The sequence below is a fragment of the Lucilia sericata genome, unplaced genomic scaffold, assembly GCF_015586225.1.
Source record: "Lucilia sericata isolate MDLA Ls3-8-SP2 unplaced genomic scaffold, ASM1558622v1 Contig000191F_arrow, whole genome shotgun sequence".
Lineage (NCBI taxonomy): Eukaryota > Metazoa > Arthropoda > Insecta > Diptera > Calliphoridae > Lucilia > Lucilia sericata.
In genome coordinates, this window is record NW_023994219.1 from 312,613 (window position 1) to 326,510 (window position 13,898).

Consider the following 13,898-nt stretch of genomic DNA (forward strand, 5'->3'; position numbering starts at 1 on the left):
GAAATACTGTAAATATATATGAAAAGTTGATGTTTATAAAAACCAAGAGTTGATTTCCTGTTTAAATGTAAATAAACATAAGTTATATATATATATAAAATCATTGTTATGAAAACCTATTTTTAGTTTTGTTTTTATTACAGACAACAACCTCAACAATGCCACACAGTTGCTATAAACATTTAAAGTGGCCACTCTGCTGAAAATGTTAAAGCAACAGCTAGCTTTGGTATATGACTCAAACAATAAAACGATATGGCTCCACTAGCAAAAAAAGAAAATAAAAAGCAAAACAAAACTAATAAACTAAAACAGTAAAAGCATAAACAAATTACATGTTTTGCTGTAAAAATTTAAAGAATTTCATTGCACCTCTCTAAAAATTAAAGAATATAATAAAAAAATTTGCACAAAATGGATGACCCTTTAAAGCCCAAACCCGTGCCCTTGGCAGCCGAAACTGTTTTATGGTTTGAATTTCTGCTAGATCCTGAATTAATAACCAAACATTTAAAGAAAGTAAACCCAGGTAAGGAAAATAAAAAAAATCCCAGACAATTGTAACAAATTTCTTACAAAAGTTATAAAATTTCTAATTTTCAGATCCCTCTGCTTTGGAACTGTTATCACAATTCATTTCCATGGCACCGGATAATGTGGTAATACCACAATTTGATTTGACTAATGCTGACCCTAACACCATGCCGGTACCCACTCCACCCGTAGTAACGGGTATGCCGGTTAATGTAGAAGGTTTGCGTTTGACACGCAAACAATTGGCTTTAAAGGTTTTGGCTCTCAAAGTGGCCACTTGGCTAAAATGGAATTTAGATGTATTTGAAAAAAATCTACCCATACCCAAGCAATTGTGTTTGTTAAGAGATTTATGTACCATTAGTTTTGGCAAAAGAGTGGCCATACCATTTACCAATGATTTTCAGCCTAAAATAAGTAAGTCCAAAAGATTATTTTATTTGAACTAAAAAAATATTGAAATAAACCCTATTTATAGCTGCTGAGGGCAATGAAAAGGCTGCCAAATTTGCCTTGACCTTTTACCATCGCTGGGTATTAAGACTGCAAATCCTTAAGGACATAGCTGTCAAAGCAGCCCGGCCCAGTATGGGCAATATGTAAGCATAACAAAGAAATGCAATCAATATTTACTATAGAGTTTCATTATCCCTTTAGGTTCGTTCCCCTAGAGCCCATGCATCAATTTTTTGCCCCCGAAATAAATCCCCAGACGAGCATAGAATTTTTGCAAGAATTGTGCAAATCCAATGAACCCTTTCATGTCTTTTCGTATGAAACCTTTGTACCGCCTCACCCCAACGACGATGTCAATTTACCACAAAAATTCGATGCTATGCTACAGATATCACCAGCTGAGCTAAGAACCCAAATTTGTTTTGATTTAGTTAATTTCTATTTGTATACCAAGCAGTATCTATTGGCCAGGGATGCCGTAAATGAATGTCGTCGTTATTTGAATTTAACCAAAAATGAATATGAAATGATTGGTAAAATACCTTCACAGTTTGTTTTCTGTCATGTGAATGAAGATGAACTGGAGGGTTATCTGTTGGCATGTGGTGTAAGTGCTCAATCGCAGACCTTAACGGAACGTTTTAATATGTCACAATTGACACAATATAAGGTAAGATGTGAGGGAATGAGATCAATGGTCACTCTATAGTCTTGACTATTGATCAGTCTATACTCCTGAGTAAAGATCAGTCTATATCCTATCCTAAAAAACATCCACACAGTGTAATAATGCTAAGCTCCTTTTATTTCAGGACATTATTGAAATTCTAAAATTAGACAATCGTAAACGTGAGATACCTTTGGTTAATAGACGTATATTGGAACTAGACATAGAGGGTGCTATATCTCAGGGCATATTAAAGGAAACTAAACAATTGGAAATGCAAGTATCGGCTCTGAATTTGGTGCGCAGTAAATTTGAAGAGGGCAACATATTTGCCAGCGTGGATTATTTTGAAAAGTATGCACAATTGAATTGTTTTGCAGCAGTAGTGGAGGGTATAATGGATGTTTTACCCCATAGTTCTTTAAGTGAACGCAATATGCTTAAACAATTCCTTATCGATTGTATAGTCAAGCATAAAAATAAACAATGGCTGCAGGAAATTATGCATTTGAGTATTTTTACACCCATAGAGCTAAAGGATTTGCTGCAGCAAATACAGGAAGAAGAACTACCACAACCAACATTGGCTTTGCTAAATGAATGGAAATTTAATTCGAAGATGCCGCGTATAGAAATAGGCTCTCTGGAAAGACAACTTATATCCTGTACCAATGCTAATACAGTAAGAAAATTGTTGGTAAAATTAGCAGCCACTAATCCCGCCAAACCCTTGTGGACGGTAAATCCTAGTTGGGAAATATCCACACCCATTAAGTCGGTATTAATGTCCATGCAAAGAGGTTTTCTACAAGATTTTGCTTATGTTTTATTGGGTAAAGCTAGAGAACTAACAGCAAAGGGGGTGAGTTGTTTAAAAAAAAAGGCCTAAAATGATTGTAGTAACTAAGTAAGACCTTATTTTCAGAATTATGAAGGTGCTGTTTCTATGCTAAGCATTTTAAAATCGGAAACCCAAAGACCAGAACTATCAAATGCTACCGTTATCTCCAAATTGGGTAAATTGGTTAATTGGGAAATTTTACTAATACAAATTACCCAGTGTTTAGATGAATGGAATAATAAAACTCTGGATTTGCAATCTTTGGGTAATCGTTGTAAACAATGTTTACAATCCTTGCAAACCAATGACAATATTATACCGCGCATAGAGGTAAGTTTTTTTTTTTTTTTTGTCAATTCAAAAGAAATTAAAATTTAAATTTTAATTATTTCCAAATAGATAATTGAAAGCTGTGCTTTAATGCTACTAAATCTTAATGATTGGACTGCTATTATGCTGCTGGACAAACGATTGCCACAATTGGAATTGCCTATAGCCTTTGCTGCTACCTTTTTAGATATGGAAAAAATGAAAGGACCTAAAAAGATTTGTCGTGATGCCTGGGACTTGGTTTTATCCATGTTTCTTAATACTTCTAAAAGAGGCAACAGTACAGGCGGCGGCGGTGGTGGTGGTTCTAGCAGTGGTGGTGGCAGTTCACGTAATTCACCCTGTTTAGCTGTTTCAACGGGTTTACATCCGTTTTTGAAACGTATACGTCATCAAATGTTATTCAATTTAGCCATTTCCATGTTGGGTAAAATACATAATATTCTAAAAGATGATGCCAATCATGACTTAAATGGTGAATATATGCAATTATGGCCCACCACTATTAGCAAGTAGGTTTTTCATTTTCTTTTTAATTTAACTTTTCAATTTTTTTAAAAACTTCCTATTTTCCTTTTTCTTAGTCCTATTGGTTATAGCATAAGATCTGTGTGTGAAACATTACATTGGTTACTTACCGAAGCTTTAAAATACTATCCCCAAACTATACCCTGGCTGAAAATGAAGGGTGATCTTGAATTAGGTGAGTTTTTGATGTTTTGTTGTAATAATTTGGTTTCTTGAAAAGTTTTTCTTGAATTGTTTATATGGTTTCTTGAATCTTGATTTAATTTTGTATAATTTGAATCTTGCTTTTTATTGTTGCTAAATCTATAAGAAAAAATATTGAAAAAGAAACAAACTGTTAGAGGTTTATTTCAAAAAATGTTTCATTTTAGATTTGAAAACAATTAACATACTAAAATAGATATTTTGAGCCTAAAACATTGTAGAAAGGTCTATATATAGTCTTGACTATAGATTATTCTATAGTCTTGACTATAGATTAGGCTATAGTCTTGACTATAAATTACTCTATAACCTTGCCTATAGATCGGTCTAGAGCTTTGACTATAGATTAGTCTATATTATTACTAAAGATCAGTCTTAACTATGGACTGATATATTGGCCTATTTTTGAAATTGTGAAACATTCCTTGATTTATTTTCTATTTTCTTTAAAATTCTTTAATAATTAATACAATTTCTATTTTAATATTTATAGCTATTGGTAACAATGAAGCGGCAATGCGCTGTTACGTCAACGCTTTGGTAACTGGAACCGACTATTGTAATATTCCCCTGCAACGTAATGTTGCTGATGATTACATAATACGTAAAATGATAAGATGTTCTTCAAATTTAGGATGTCATATGCAAGCAACGATTCTATGTCAGGTGGGTTTAACAGTTATAATATTGTCCTCCTTGAGAAAAGAATACAATCTAGCAGATCTCTTTATCTTTTTAAATCAATAAATCTTAATTTAAATCTATTTTCAGTTCTTGGAAGAAATTGATTATGGCATTGTTTTCAAAAATCTCACCGAAAAATGTTCAAATTTTACCGATGCCATGGATGCCTATTACAATTGTATATGGGATACTACACTATTGGAGTTTATAATCAACTTACATGCTAAAAAGGGTGAACATAGTAGGAAGCTAGAGGCGGTAAGTAATCTTTAATAAATTTATAAGGCTACCTACCACCTCTTTCGATTCAAAAGAAAAATGTACAAACAAAACAAATTTGTAAATTTTTTGTTTCTGAAACGAATCACTATAGAATTAATTCACGAGTTATTTATTTTATTTTTTCTTTTTATATCTTTTTATTTTTATAATTTTTTTATTTTGTTTTTTTTTTTTTTTTTTTAGATTTCCATTATGGGCACTTTGGAACTTAATGCCAACAATAATGATGAAATCAAACGTGAAGCTGCTTCTATAAGAAAATCTCGTTTCCTTAGAGCCTTGGCCAAGCAGTATTTACTTTAATACATAAAATTTAATCACTTTTTTTTTTAAATAACAGTAACTTTTAAGCAAATATTGTGAATGTAAACGGGAAACAAAAACAAGAATGCCGACAATATAATATAAAAAGAAAAGTAAATTACCTTTTTTATTTACTTAGGACGTCTGCCTCTATTACCGCTGCCAGCACCGGCTTTGGCTTTTTTCAGACTTGTATTCTTTTTATCATCGACAGCCTTGCGTTTTGGTGTTGTGCCCGTAGAAGGCAAAACTTTGAAGAAACTGTCGAGACGTCCTTGAGTTTGAGATTGTTTAGATTTTAAAATCTTTTTGGCACCCGATCTAACGCGATCTTCATTAAATTGACGATCACCACAGAGAAACTTAACCAAACCATCCTCATCTGGTTCCGACCACTTGAACTATAAAAATAAAAGCTTAAATTAGCCGGAAAATATATTTAGCTTTATTATATTAACTTACCTCCAATTCACTGGGGTCCTGCACTTTGGGTGTAATAAATAGCTGCCTTGCCACATCATAATTCCAATTCTCGGGCACTGTATATTTCTTACGATCAATATTCTCCAATATAGTTTCTATATCCCGATAACTGTTCATTAACTCTATAGCACGTTTGGGTCCTATGCCCTTAATACCTTCACAGTAATCACAACCCAACAATATGCAAAGATCTATAAATTCTTTGCTGGTTAAACCGAATCCTTCCAAAACCTTATTGTAGTTAATCTCTTTAACGGGCATTTTACGTGCTTCACTAAAGGTAAGATGGCGCAATAACACCGTCGAGCCAAAGGTTAAAGCATCCATATCCTCTGTGGCGGTGGCATAAACTTTACCCGCCTTCACTAAGGCAGCACATTGGGCTTCTGCCTCACAAGGCGCCTCTACATAAGGAACACCCATTAATTTCAACAACTCCTTGGCTTCGTTGGCATGTTCTTTAGTTACTCTCACCAAGCGTCTATTGAATTTATCCATATCGGCCTCATTACCAGCCTCTGTAGCCTGCTGCAGAGCTTTTTGAGCCTCCTCACGCCGTTCGGCTCTTTTGGCCAATTCACCGGACTTTAAATCTGGTGGCTTACCATCGAATACATACAATGGTTTAATGCCATTATCCAATAGGCGTATGGTACGATAAAACATACCCATTAAATGTGAGGTGGTCTCACCATCCACCGAAGTCAACTGGGCGCCCTCAGCTCTTACAGCAATCAAAAATTGATACAAACACATGGAAGCATCAATGGCTACTTTACGACCAAAATAATGTTTGATTTCGCCTTCCTTGATAGCCTGTGGGCAGACATCGGCTATTAACTTGGAAAGGCCTAAAATTCCCATGGCGATTGGGCACTAAATTTATTTTTCCCGAATTAAGTTAGAAATTTCGACTGCACGCTCCGCGGGTTTTTAGTTTACTACTAGCGTGTGGTGATTTTTTTGCACAAACAAAAACAAAAATTCGCCAAAAACAAATTAGTGGTGAGTTTTTTTTCAATAAGAATTAATGCTACCAGTGTTGCCACAACAAAAATTTTTATCTAACCAAAATTCGAATAAAAAAGAACCTAATTAAGAAAAATGTAACCAAAATTTCATTTGAATATGAACTTTAAAGTAATAAATTCATTTTCTGAAAAGGAACTTGGTTGGGTCAATTATGTACCGATTATTATTGGGATTTTTCCTAATAATAAAATTCGACAGAGAGAGTTTAGTTTAGTGACGTCGAGTAAATGTTCCGAGTTACGGTTTTTGAAGTGCATGTTGACCATATGCATTCGTGTTAACTTAACCTAGGTTTTAATTTTGATTATGGTGGAGAACCAAAAAAACTGCAGATGCAGCTAAGCAAACTTAAAGTACAAGCAAACAAACAAAACTAAAATCTATCGAAATTGATAAAAATTTCTCGATAGTTAAAATAATTACTATAAAATCGTAAAAATACCATCAAACATGTATATTATTACATAAATGGAAAATAGCTTTGACGATTTAATGACGATTTCGAAAAATCAGTTGACGATTTTAACGATTTTTTCCTCGAAATTTTATGATTTTACACCCAAATCATCTGGCAACTATGCATACCAGCAATATAATAATAAGGTGTAGCTCAGGGATACAAGCCGAGACGGCTCAAATCGGCGGCAGCTGGCCGCCGGTAATATTTTGCAAGCCGCGCCACCGCCGCTGATAAAGATTAGAATCACACATGTATTTCAGAACATAATTTCACCAAATTGAACGGAGTTGCCACTATTTTAAATTCTTATGGCAAATTGAAAAGAGTTGCCACACAATATTGTGCTAATATTAAAATAGTGAAAACTACTATAAATGTCCATTTTCTGTAGAAAAAACTCTTATATAGAGACAGGTTTCTATGTAACAGACTATTATACAAAGATTTTTCAATATAATAAACCTTATAAGGTCAATTTCTAAAGAAAAAGTTAAATTGAGCCAACAATTTAGCCGCCGCCTTTATTTTCTGTAGTAAGCCGCCGCCGCCGACCCAAAATAGTTGCGCCGCCGCCGCCGATCATTTCCTATCGGCTCCGTTGAAGTCAACCAAGCTGGTTTGAAGTAAAAGAGCGACTCGAATTAGGCGCGTAAAAACGAAAAGTCTGAGGCGAAGCAATATGCGTTGAACGTTTTACACCGTTCAAATTGCAGTAAGCGGCTTATTATTAGATAAAAGAAAACTAGCTTAAATTACAAAAAAATAAATTTTATATTGTAAAATTCCACAAATTTAGCGAAAGTCTTCTGTAAATTATATAAAATATAATGAAATTTTTATGCCGCATTAAGCTGAAAAATTTTTGGCGGCAGCGGATTTGATCTTTTGGTCGGCGGCTAGGCTTAAAGCCGAATCGGCGCGTGTCTCTACTACTAGCTTGTGGTGAGTTCTTTGCACAAACAAAAACAAAATATCGCCAAAAACAAATTAGTGGTGAGTTTTTTTTTTTCAATAAGAATTAGTGCTAGCATATATTTAGCGTTTTATTTTTCATGAGCAATATTTGTTATAATAAATATTTCTTTTGCAGTGAAAATAGTCGGGAAAGTTTTTCGAAATTTGTTGTAAAAAGTTAATGGTAGAGTAAATTATTTGAATGTAGGAAAAAATCAAGAATGATGAAAAAATGTTATAATTCTTGGGGAAAAATGGGTATTTTTCAAGCCTAGTTTTTTTTACGGTTTTGTCTGGTAACACTTACTGAAATGGTATCATAATAGATTGATTACAGTTATTACCGCAAACGTCAATTTTCCATATAAAAACGGGTTTTAACAACCATTGTTAACTTAATAATCGTTTTTACATAAAGCGGAAATCTTTATCATTCGCAAATTATTAAATATTTCGTTAACTTTTACTAATATGTTAATGATAAAATGTTGAATTTTTTGACTTCTTTCGATTTTTTTATTTTTATAAAAGCAAAAAGTTGAATGATGTAAAACTACGATTTTATAAACGTCAAAGCATACTATTTTTATCATAAAAATTAGAAAAAAGAAGAAAAAAGTTAAATAATTAAGTTGAAAATCTAATTTTTAAGAAGTCGACTTTCACAAATTCTAAAAAAGTATAAAAATACAAATTTCTTGACATTTTTAATTATTAACTAGCAAGAACATTAGTGTTTTTAACTTAAATTTAACAATTTACATATAGTTTTAATAAAAAAGTACCTTTTCTTCCAATAAACAAAGCAAACTGTACCCCACCTATTTATACCAACAAATACAACCCTGTGCTGGAGACAAAACATAAAGCGAAATAAATGGTAGAGAAAAAGAAAAGAAAGACGACGAAGAAAAAGTAGTGAATTTTTTATTTAGTTGAGTATTTTCCATAAGCATGTCGGCTGACGGTGAAAAAGATAAAACCATTGAAAATATGGTATGTAATTAATAAAAAATTGCAGAAAAAGTGCAAAAAATGTGTAATCTATAGTGGGAACTAGAAAAATTGTGCGAATTATTGGCATTAAACGTTAAAAATTACTTGAAAAAATTCGAGCGCGTCACATCGCTAAAAGGAATCTAGCAAACGGAAAAAAAATTTACACAACGTCGTTTTTTCGTACATCTTTGCATTATTATAAGCTTTCTTTTTCCTCCGTTCATCTATTTCTCATTGTATATAAACATGGCGTCGGTCCATTTTTCCACCGTGTTTTTTTCTTTCTTTTTTTGTATGTTTTTGTTCGTTCTTTTTTTCTATTCATCATAAAACGAAATGCATGCATTTGTATAAGTGTATGTGTGTGTGTGTTTAAATGCGGTGTGTGTATGTTTATAAGATGAGCGCGGTACTGGGCGAATTGATTAAAATAAAATCACAAAAAAGAAAAAAATAAGTGCGCCGTTGAAGTTGCTTAAAAAATTTCGCGAATAATATAGAGATTTGCATGCGTGTCAGTGTTGCCAAGTTTATTATTGTTTAAAGGATTAGAACAAATGTTTGTGGTGTATTCTCTAAATTGTTGAAAAAATTAACGAATAAATTATTTATATCTTGATATTGTGTGTTAATTATAGATGTTGATTCTTATTAGAAAGATAAATGTTGAAAACTAAAATGTAAATGTAAAGAATTGCGGCTGAAAAGAAAACCAAAGAAAAACAAAAAACTTAAACGCTACTAAATGGAATCAAAACACTTGCACAAACACACATATTTAATTAACAGTGTTGCATTTTTCTAATCTAAAAATAGATTTATTTAAACAAAACTGCCATATATTAGCTATATGGTACATAATGATACCAGATGAATAAATAAATACAATTGTTAACTTTTTAACGCAAACGTTTTGTTTGGGCGATTTTCAAACTTGTTTTTATGTGTCACACTGTTTTAGTTATTTTTGTTTTGATTAGTTGACAGACAAACAAAACGAATTGTAATAGTTCAGACAATTTTGTTTTGCTGTCTCTCTCTACCTTACACACAAAGGCTTTTGCTTAGAAATTTGGAATATTTCATTGTTTTAATTTTCTAAAATGATTAACTAAATATTAAGCAATTTCTTTTATATTAATTTCAGGAAACAGATAAGAAAGAGGAAACAACAACAACAAAAGTTGCAGATGCAGCTGATGACAAGAAATCTATTGAAAATGATAAGAAATCGAATGATGAAGGCGGTGGTGAGGATAAAACACCCGCTGCAGCTGATGGTAGTGAGGCTGAAGATGAAAAAACTAATAATGAAACTGGTGCACAAAATAACGATGACGAAGATGATAAGAAACCTAAAGAAGATGAAGGTAAATATTTGTTTTTTTTTTTTTGGTAAATTTTAAATAATTGTTGTAACAGTATGGTAACTTTTAGTCTAATATGTGGGGAATTTATGGTATGAAACATTATTATAAATATGACTTTAGTCATTAGGTTCCTGACTCTACTTTAGCTGAGTTAGCTAGACGGTTTGTTATTAGTATAGTTTTGTGCTGTTTAGCGATCTTCTGGGTTCGTATCCCAGCCGAGAAGAAAAGAGTATAAAATAAAATAATTTTTCAATTATAAAATTTGTATTTCTTTCTGTAATCCCCTTGGTATTTGTTCATGCTTAATCTGTAATTTACTTGGGTTAAGTTCAGTAAGAACCAAGGTATAAGAAAAATTCACTATTCATGGTTTATTCGTGCTAATACCAGGCATATAAGCTTTCCCAAGGGTGAAGATAAAACTCTTTTTTTAATACAGGACAACATATATATTACATAAATATTACTTTTAAATTTCTATCTCAGTTTTAGTTAAGTTCTAATTCACTTCCAGTTCAGTTTCATTAGTTATAGTTCGGTTCTAGTTCAATTCTAAACTCTATTCTTTCTATTATTCAGAAAAATCCTCCGATGATGTGGCCGATACTAAAAAATCATCATCAAACGATAAAGAAGGGGAATCAACTAAAGGCGATGATAAAAAATCCAATGATATTAAAAAGGATGAAAATGCCGATGAGAATGATAGCGCCAAAAATGGTGATGTAGACAACAAATCTGAAACGAAAGAAGATGAAGACGACAAAGAATCTAAAGAAGAAGACGAAGAAGAAGATGCAAAGAAAGAGAATACAGAAGTTGCAGAAGATGATGAAAATGTTGTAGCTCTAGCCGAAATTGATAAAATCAATGAAAATATTAATAAAACTAGAGTGGATGGTTTGCAAACATTGCATGCGGTATGTAAATTTTGTTTTAAACATCTTTGGAGTAAAACTAATAAACATTTAATTCCTTTACAGATATGTTTCGGTTCTCAAGGCAAAAACAATGTCGTCAAGAAGAATTTACGTTCTTTTGCGGGTTTTGAATTCGAAAAGGATTCTTCGGAATATAAAAAGAAATTTGAATCTATTAAAAAGATTGATATAAAACAATTGAAAAGTATTTGCGATATTCTTTCGCTAGAGCGTAAAGGTTCTAAGGAGGAGGCAGCAAATCGTATTCTTAAATTTCTTATGGAACCAGATGAGTCGCTGTGTGTAGAAGCCTCACCAGACGATGAAGAAATGGAAGAGGAAGAAGAAGCCGGAGAGGAGGAAGAAGAAGAGGAAGATGAACCCAGTGAAGATGAGAAACGTAAAAGCAAGTCGTCCGGTGGTAGATCTGGTGGCAGATCGACTTCGGGTCGTCCTAGGCGTGCTACGGCTGGCAAAAGTGGGTTACTTCTAAAAAAATTAGTAGATATTATGATTCATTGATTTATTTTGTGTTATTTTTCAGAAATGTCCGCTTATGTTGATTTCTCTAGTTCAGATGAAGATGCACGTAAAGTAACACCAGCTAAACGGAGACGAAATGATGACTCCGAATCAGGTTCGGATGTAAGTTTTTATTATTTTTGTTTTAATTTTTTTCGAAAATAACTTTACATGTTTTTTTTTTAGTATAATCCTTCTGCAAACTCTGATTCTGATGGTGGTAAGGGACGTAAAGCAGCTGCTGCAGCTAGAGGTGCTCGTGGTCGACCGGCTCGCAAATCACGTAGAAGAAATTCGGATTCTGAAGAAGAATCTGAACTATCTGAAGCTGATAGTGATGTAAGTGTTAAATTAACTTTATTATAATACGCATTTTATATTGTTTTGTTTTAAAAGGCGGCCCCTAAACGCAAGCGTCCCTCAACTGGTGCTGGTAAACGTGGTCGTCCTGCTGCTTCGCCTCGTGGTAAAGGTCGTGCTGCCGCTAGTAAACCTTCTCGCAATAAACGCAAGGGTAAAGACACTGAAAGTGAGGAAGAAGATGTCTCCGAAGATGAGGAGGAAGAGGAAGAAATGTCTGATTTGGGAAGTGAAAAAACTGAGGTGAGATTTTCTTACATCATTGATAAAATATGTAAATAATTTTAACGTTTCTTATTTGTTTTGTTTAGGAGGAAGAAAAATCGAAAAAGAATAAAAAACCTGTTGTAACACCTGCGAAAAATAACAAACCCAATAATAAAACTCCTTCAAAACGTAAGTTTTTTTTTTTTTTTATTGAAATTGAAATTTAATTAAATATTTTTTCTTTCATTTTGCTTTTTAGCAGCGGCTGGACGTCCTAAAAAATCTAAAAAGGAATCATCGGAAGATGAAAAAGATGATAGCGATGAGGATGAACCCTTAAATAAAAAAGGCAAAGCTTCATTCCCCACGGTAAGTTTGATGGATAGTATAGACTATAGTTTGCCTATAGTTGCCACTATAGTGTCTATAGTCTCGGCTATAGGTTGTCTATAATCTCGACAGCAATTTGTCTATAGTCTCGGTTATATTTTATCTATAGTCTCGATTATATATTGTCTATAGTATTGGTTGTCTTTGGTCTCGATTATAGATAGTTTGCCTAAAAGTCTCGGCTATAGTTTGTCTTTAATCTCGACTAAAGTTAGTCTCTAGCCTCGACTATAATCTAGTCTAGTGCCTCGCCTAGAACATGGTCTGTAGTCTTGTTTATAGTTAAATCTATAGTCTGTAAACTGTGTGTGTTTCCCTTATGAAGAACAACTTTTTATTATTTAATTACATTTTTCTGTTTTACAGGATGAACAAATTCGTGCTTATGTTAAAGAAATTTTAGATAAGGCCAATCTGGAGGAGATAACCATGAAAACTGTATGCAAACAGGTCTATGCTAAATATCCAGATTTTGATTTAACAGATAAAAAGGACTTTATTAAAGCTACAGTAAAAGCGGTATGTAACCAAAACACTTCCCATTTAATTCAATTACAACTTCAATGACTTTTCTTCTTTTCTTTTAGCTGATTGCCGCTTAAAACAACATAAAAACCTTGCATCTCTTTTAATTTCATAATAATGAATCCTGTTTTGTTTTACCTATAATATATTTTTGGAAAGAACCAACCAACAACAAACATTTTGTATAAGTTTTTCTTTAATTTTCTCTTTTTTTTTTTTAGTTTTTAAACTTACAACTACTACTGTGTATGTGTGCAAATCTTACAACAAAATGTTGTCTATTTTTTTGAAAATGATACATTACAATATATTATACATATAAATATTAAAATATCTGTAAACCACTTTTACAATTTAGGTTAGTTAAACCGTAATCATATGACTTTTATCTTTAAAAAACAAACATAACAACAACAAAATTTAATTTTCGAGTACTTTATTATTTCTTTAAATTGAGTTTATATACAAAAATTTAACATTTACAATTTATTGTCTCTTTACTTTATTATTTTGTTTACATTTATGCAAATGTATATTTAAAACAACAAGATCTAAAGAAAAAAATAAAAAAAAAAGAAATCATTCTAAAATATATAAACTAAAAAAAAAAATCAATAATTAATGTTTTATTTACATTGAAACTGAAGAAGCATTACACACAAACAAGAAGGCGTCAGTACAAAATGATTATTAAATTTATTAAAATACTTTTTTAAATATTTGACAAATTAGACGCATAATCAAAAGTAATTTATTAAAAAATAACTAAACTATTAAAATTTTCGGCATTTAAGATTTTATTTTTAAATCTTTTTGTGAATACATTTACTAAATTAAAAAAAAA

General features: G+C 32.2%; 3 protein-coding genes across 4 annotated transcripts; 2 read left to right on the forward strand and 1 right to left on the reverse strand.

The window, feature by feature from the left end:
• Nucleotides 1–312: 312 nt before the first annotated feature.
• On the forward strand, nt 313–4,947 carry LOC119601794 (integrator complex subunit 8). Its single transcript, XM_037952942.1, has 11 exons — nt 313–529; nt 604–951; nt 1,013–1,133; nt 1,192–1,660; nt 1,803–2,519; nt 2,583–2,828; nt 2,898–3,340; nt 3,413–3,531; nt 4,054–4,226; nt 4,332–4,502; nt 4,710–4,947. Exons 1-11 carry the CDS (start codon nt 415–417, stop codon nt 4,827–4,829), a joined length of 3,042 nt encoding a protein of 1,013 aa, XP_037808870.1. The 5' UTR covers nt 313–414; the 3' UTR covers nt 4,830–4,947.
• Nucleotides 4,798–6,297, reverse strand: LOC119601795 (flap endonuclease 1). Its single transcript, XM_037952944.1, has 2 exons — nt 5,292–6,297; nt 4,798–5,230 (listed from the first exon to the last, which is right to left on the reverse strand). Exons 1-2 carry the CDS (start codon nt 6,174–6,176, stop codon nt 4,961–4,963), a joined length of 1,155 nt encoding a protein of 384 aa, XP_037808872.1. The 5' UTR covers nt 6,177–6,297; the 3' UTR covers nt 4,798–4,960.
• Nucleotides 6,298–8,609: 2,312 nt separating this feature from the next.
• LOC119601796 (protein DEK) lies at nt 8,610–13,662 on the forward strand. Of its 2 annotated transcripts, none has more exons than XM_037952946.1 (11): nt 8,610–8,754; nt 9,905–10,127; nt 10,710–11,050; nt 11,114–11,528; nt 11,595–11,695; nt 11,759–11,911; nt 11,969–12,175; nt 12,244–12,328; nt 12,402–12,508; nt 12,896–13,048; nt 13,117–13,662. In XM_037952946.1, exons 1-11 carry the CDS (start codon nt 8,713–8,715, stop codon nt 13,129–13,131), a joined length of 1,842 nt encoding a protein of 613 aa, XP_037808874.1. In that variant the 5' UTR covers nt 8,610–8,712; the 3' UTR covers nt 13,132–13,662. The 2 variants fall into 2 exon arrangements, with proteins under 2 accessions (XP_037808874.1, XP_037808873.1); XM_037952945.1 differs by having other exon boundaries at nt 12,399–12,508; nt 13,117–13,287.
• Nucleotides 13,663–13,898: the final 236 nt, after the last annotated feature.

What these genes read in the sequence shown, in the direction of transcription:
- LOC119601794 (XM_037952942.1), top strand. Translation starts at nt 415, where the DNA reads ATGGATGACCCTTTAAAGCCCAAACCCGTGCCCTTGGCAGCCGAAACT. An exon ending in ATATTATACCGCGCATAGAG is followed by an intron (nt 2,829 to 2,897) that starts GTAAGTTTTTTT and finishes ATTTCCAAATAG; the next exon opens with ATAATTGAAAGCTGTGCTTT. An exon ending in GAAGGGTGATCTTGAATTAG is followed by an intron (nt 3,532 to 4,053) that starts GTGAGTTTTTGA and finishes TAATATTTATAG; the next exon opens with CTATTGGTAACAATGAAGCG.
- LOC119601795 (XM_037952944.1), bottom strand. Translation starts at nt 6,176, where the DNA reads ATGGGAATTTTAGGCCTTTCCAAGTTAATAGCCGATGTCTGCCCACAG. An exon ending in AGGACCCCAGTGAATTGGAG is followed by an intron (nt 5,231 to 5,291) that starts GTAAGTTAATAT and finishes TTATTTTTATAG; the next exon opens with TTCAAGTGGTCGGAACCAGA.
- LOC119601796 (XM_037952945.1), top strand. Translation starts at nt 8,713, where the DNA reads ATGTCGGCTGACGGTGAAAAAGATAAAACCATTGAAAATATG. An exon ending in GAAACCTAAAGAAGATGAAG is followed by an intron (nt 10,128 to 10,709) that starts GTAAATATTTGT and finishes TCTATTATTCAG; the next exon opens with AAAAATCCTCCGATGATGTG. An exon ending in GCAAAGCTTCATTCCCCACG is followed by an intron (nt 12,509 to 12,895) that starts GTAAGTTTGATG and finishes TCTGTTTTACAG; the next exon opens with GATGAACAAATTCGTGCTTA.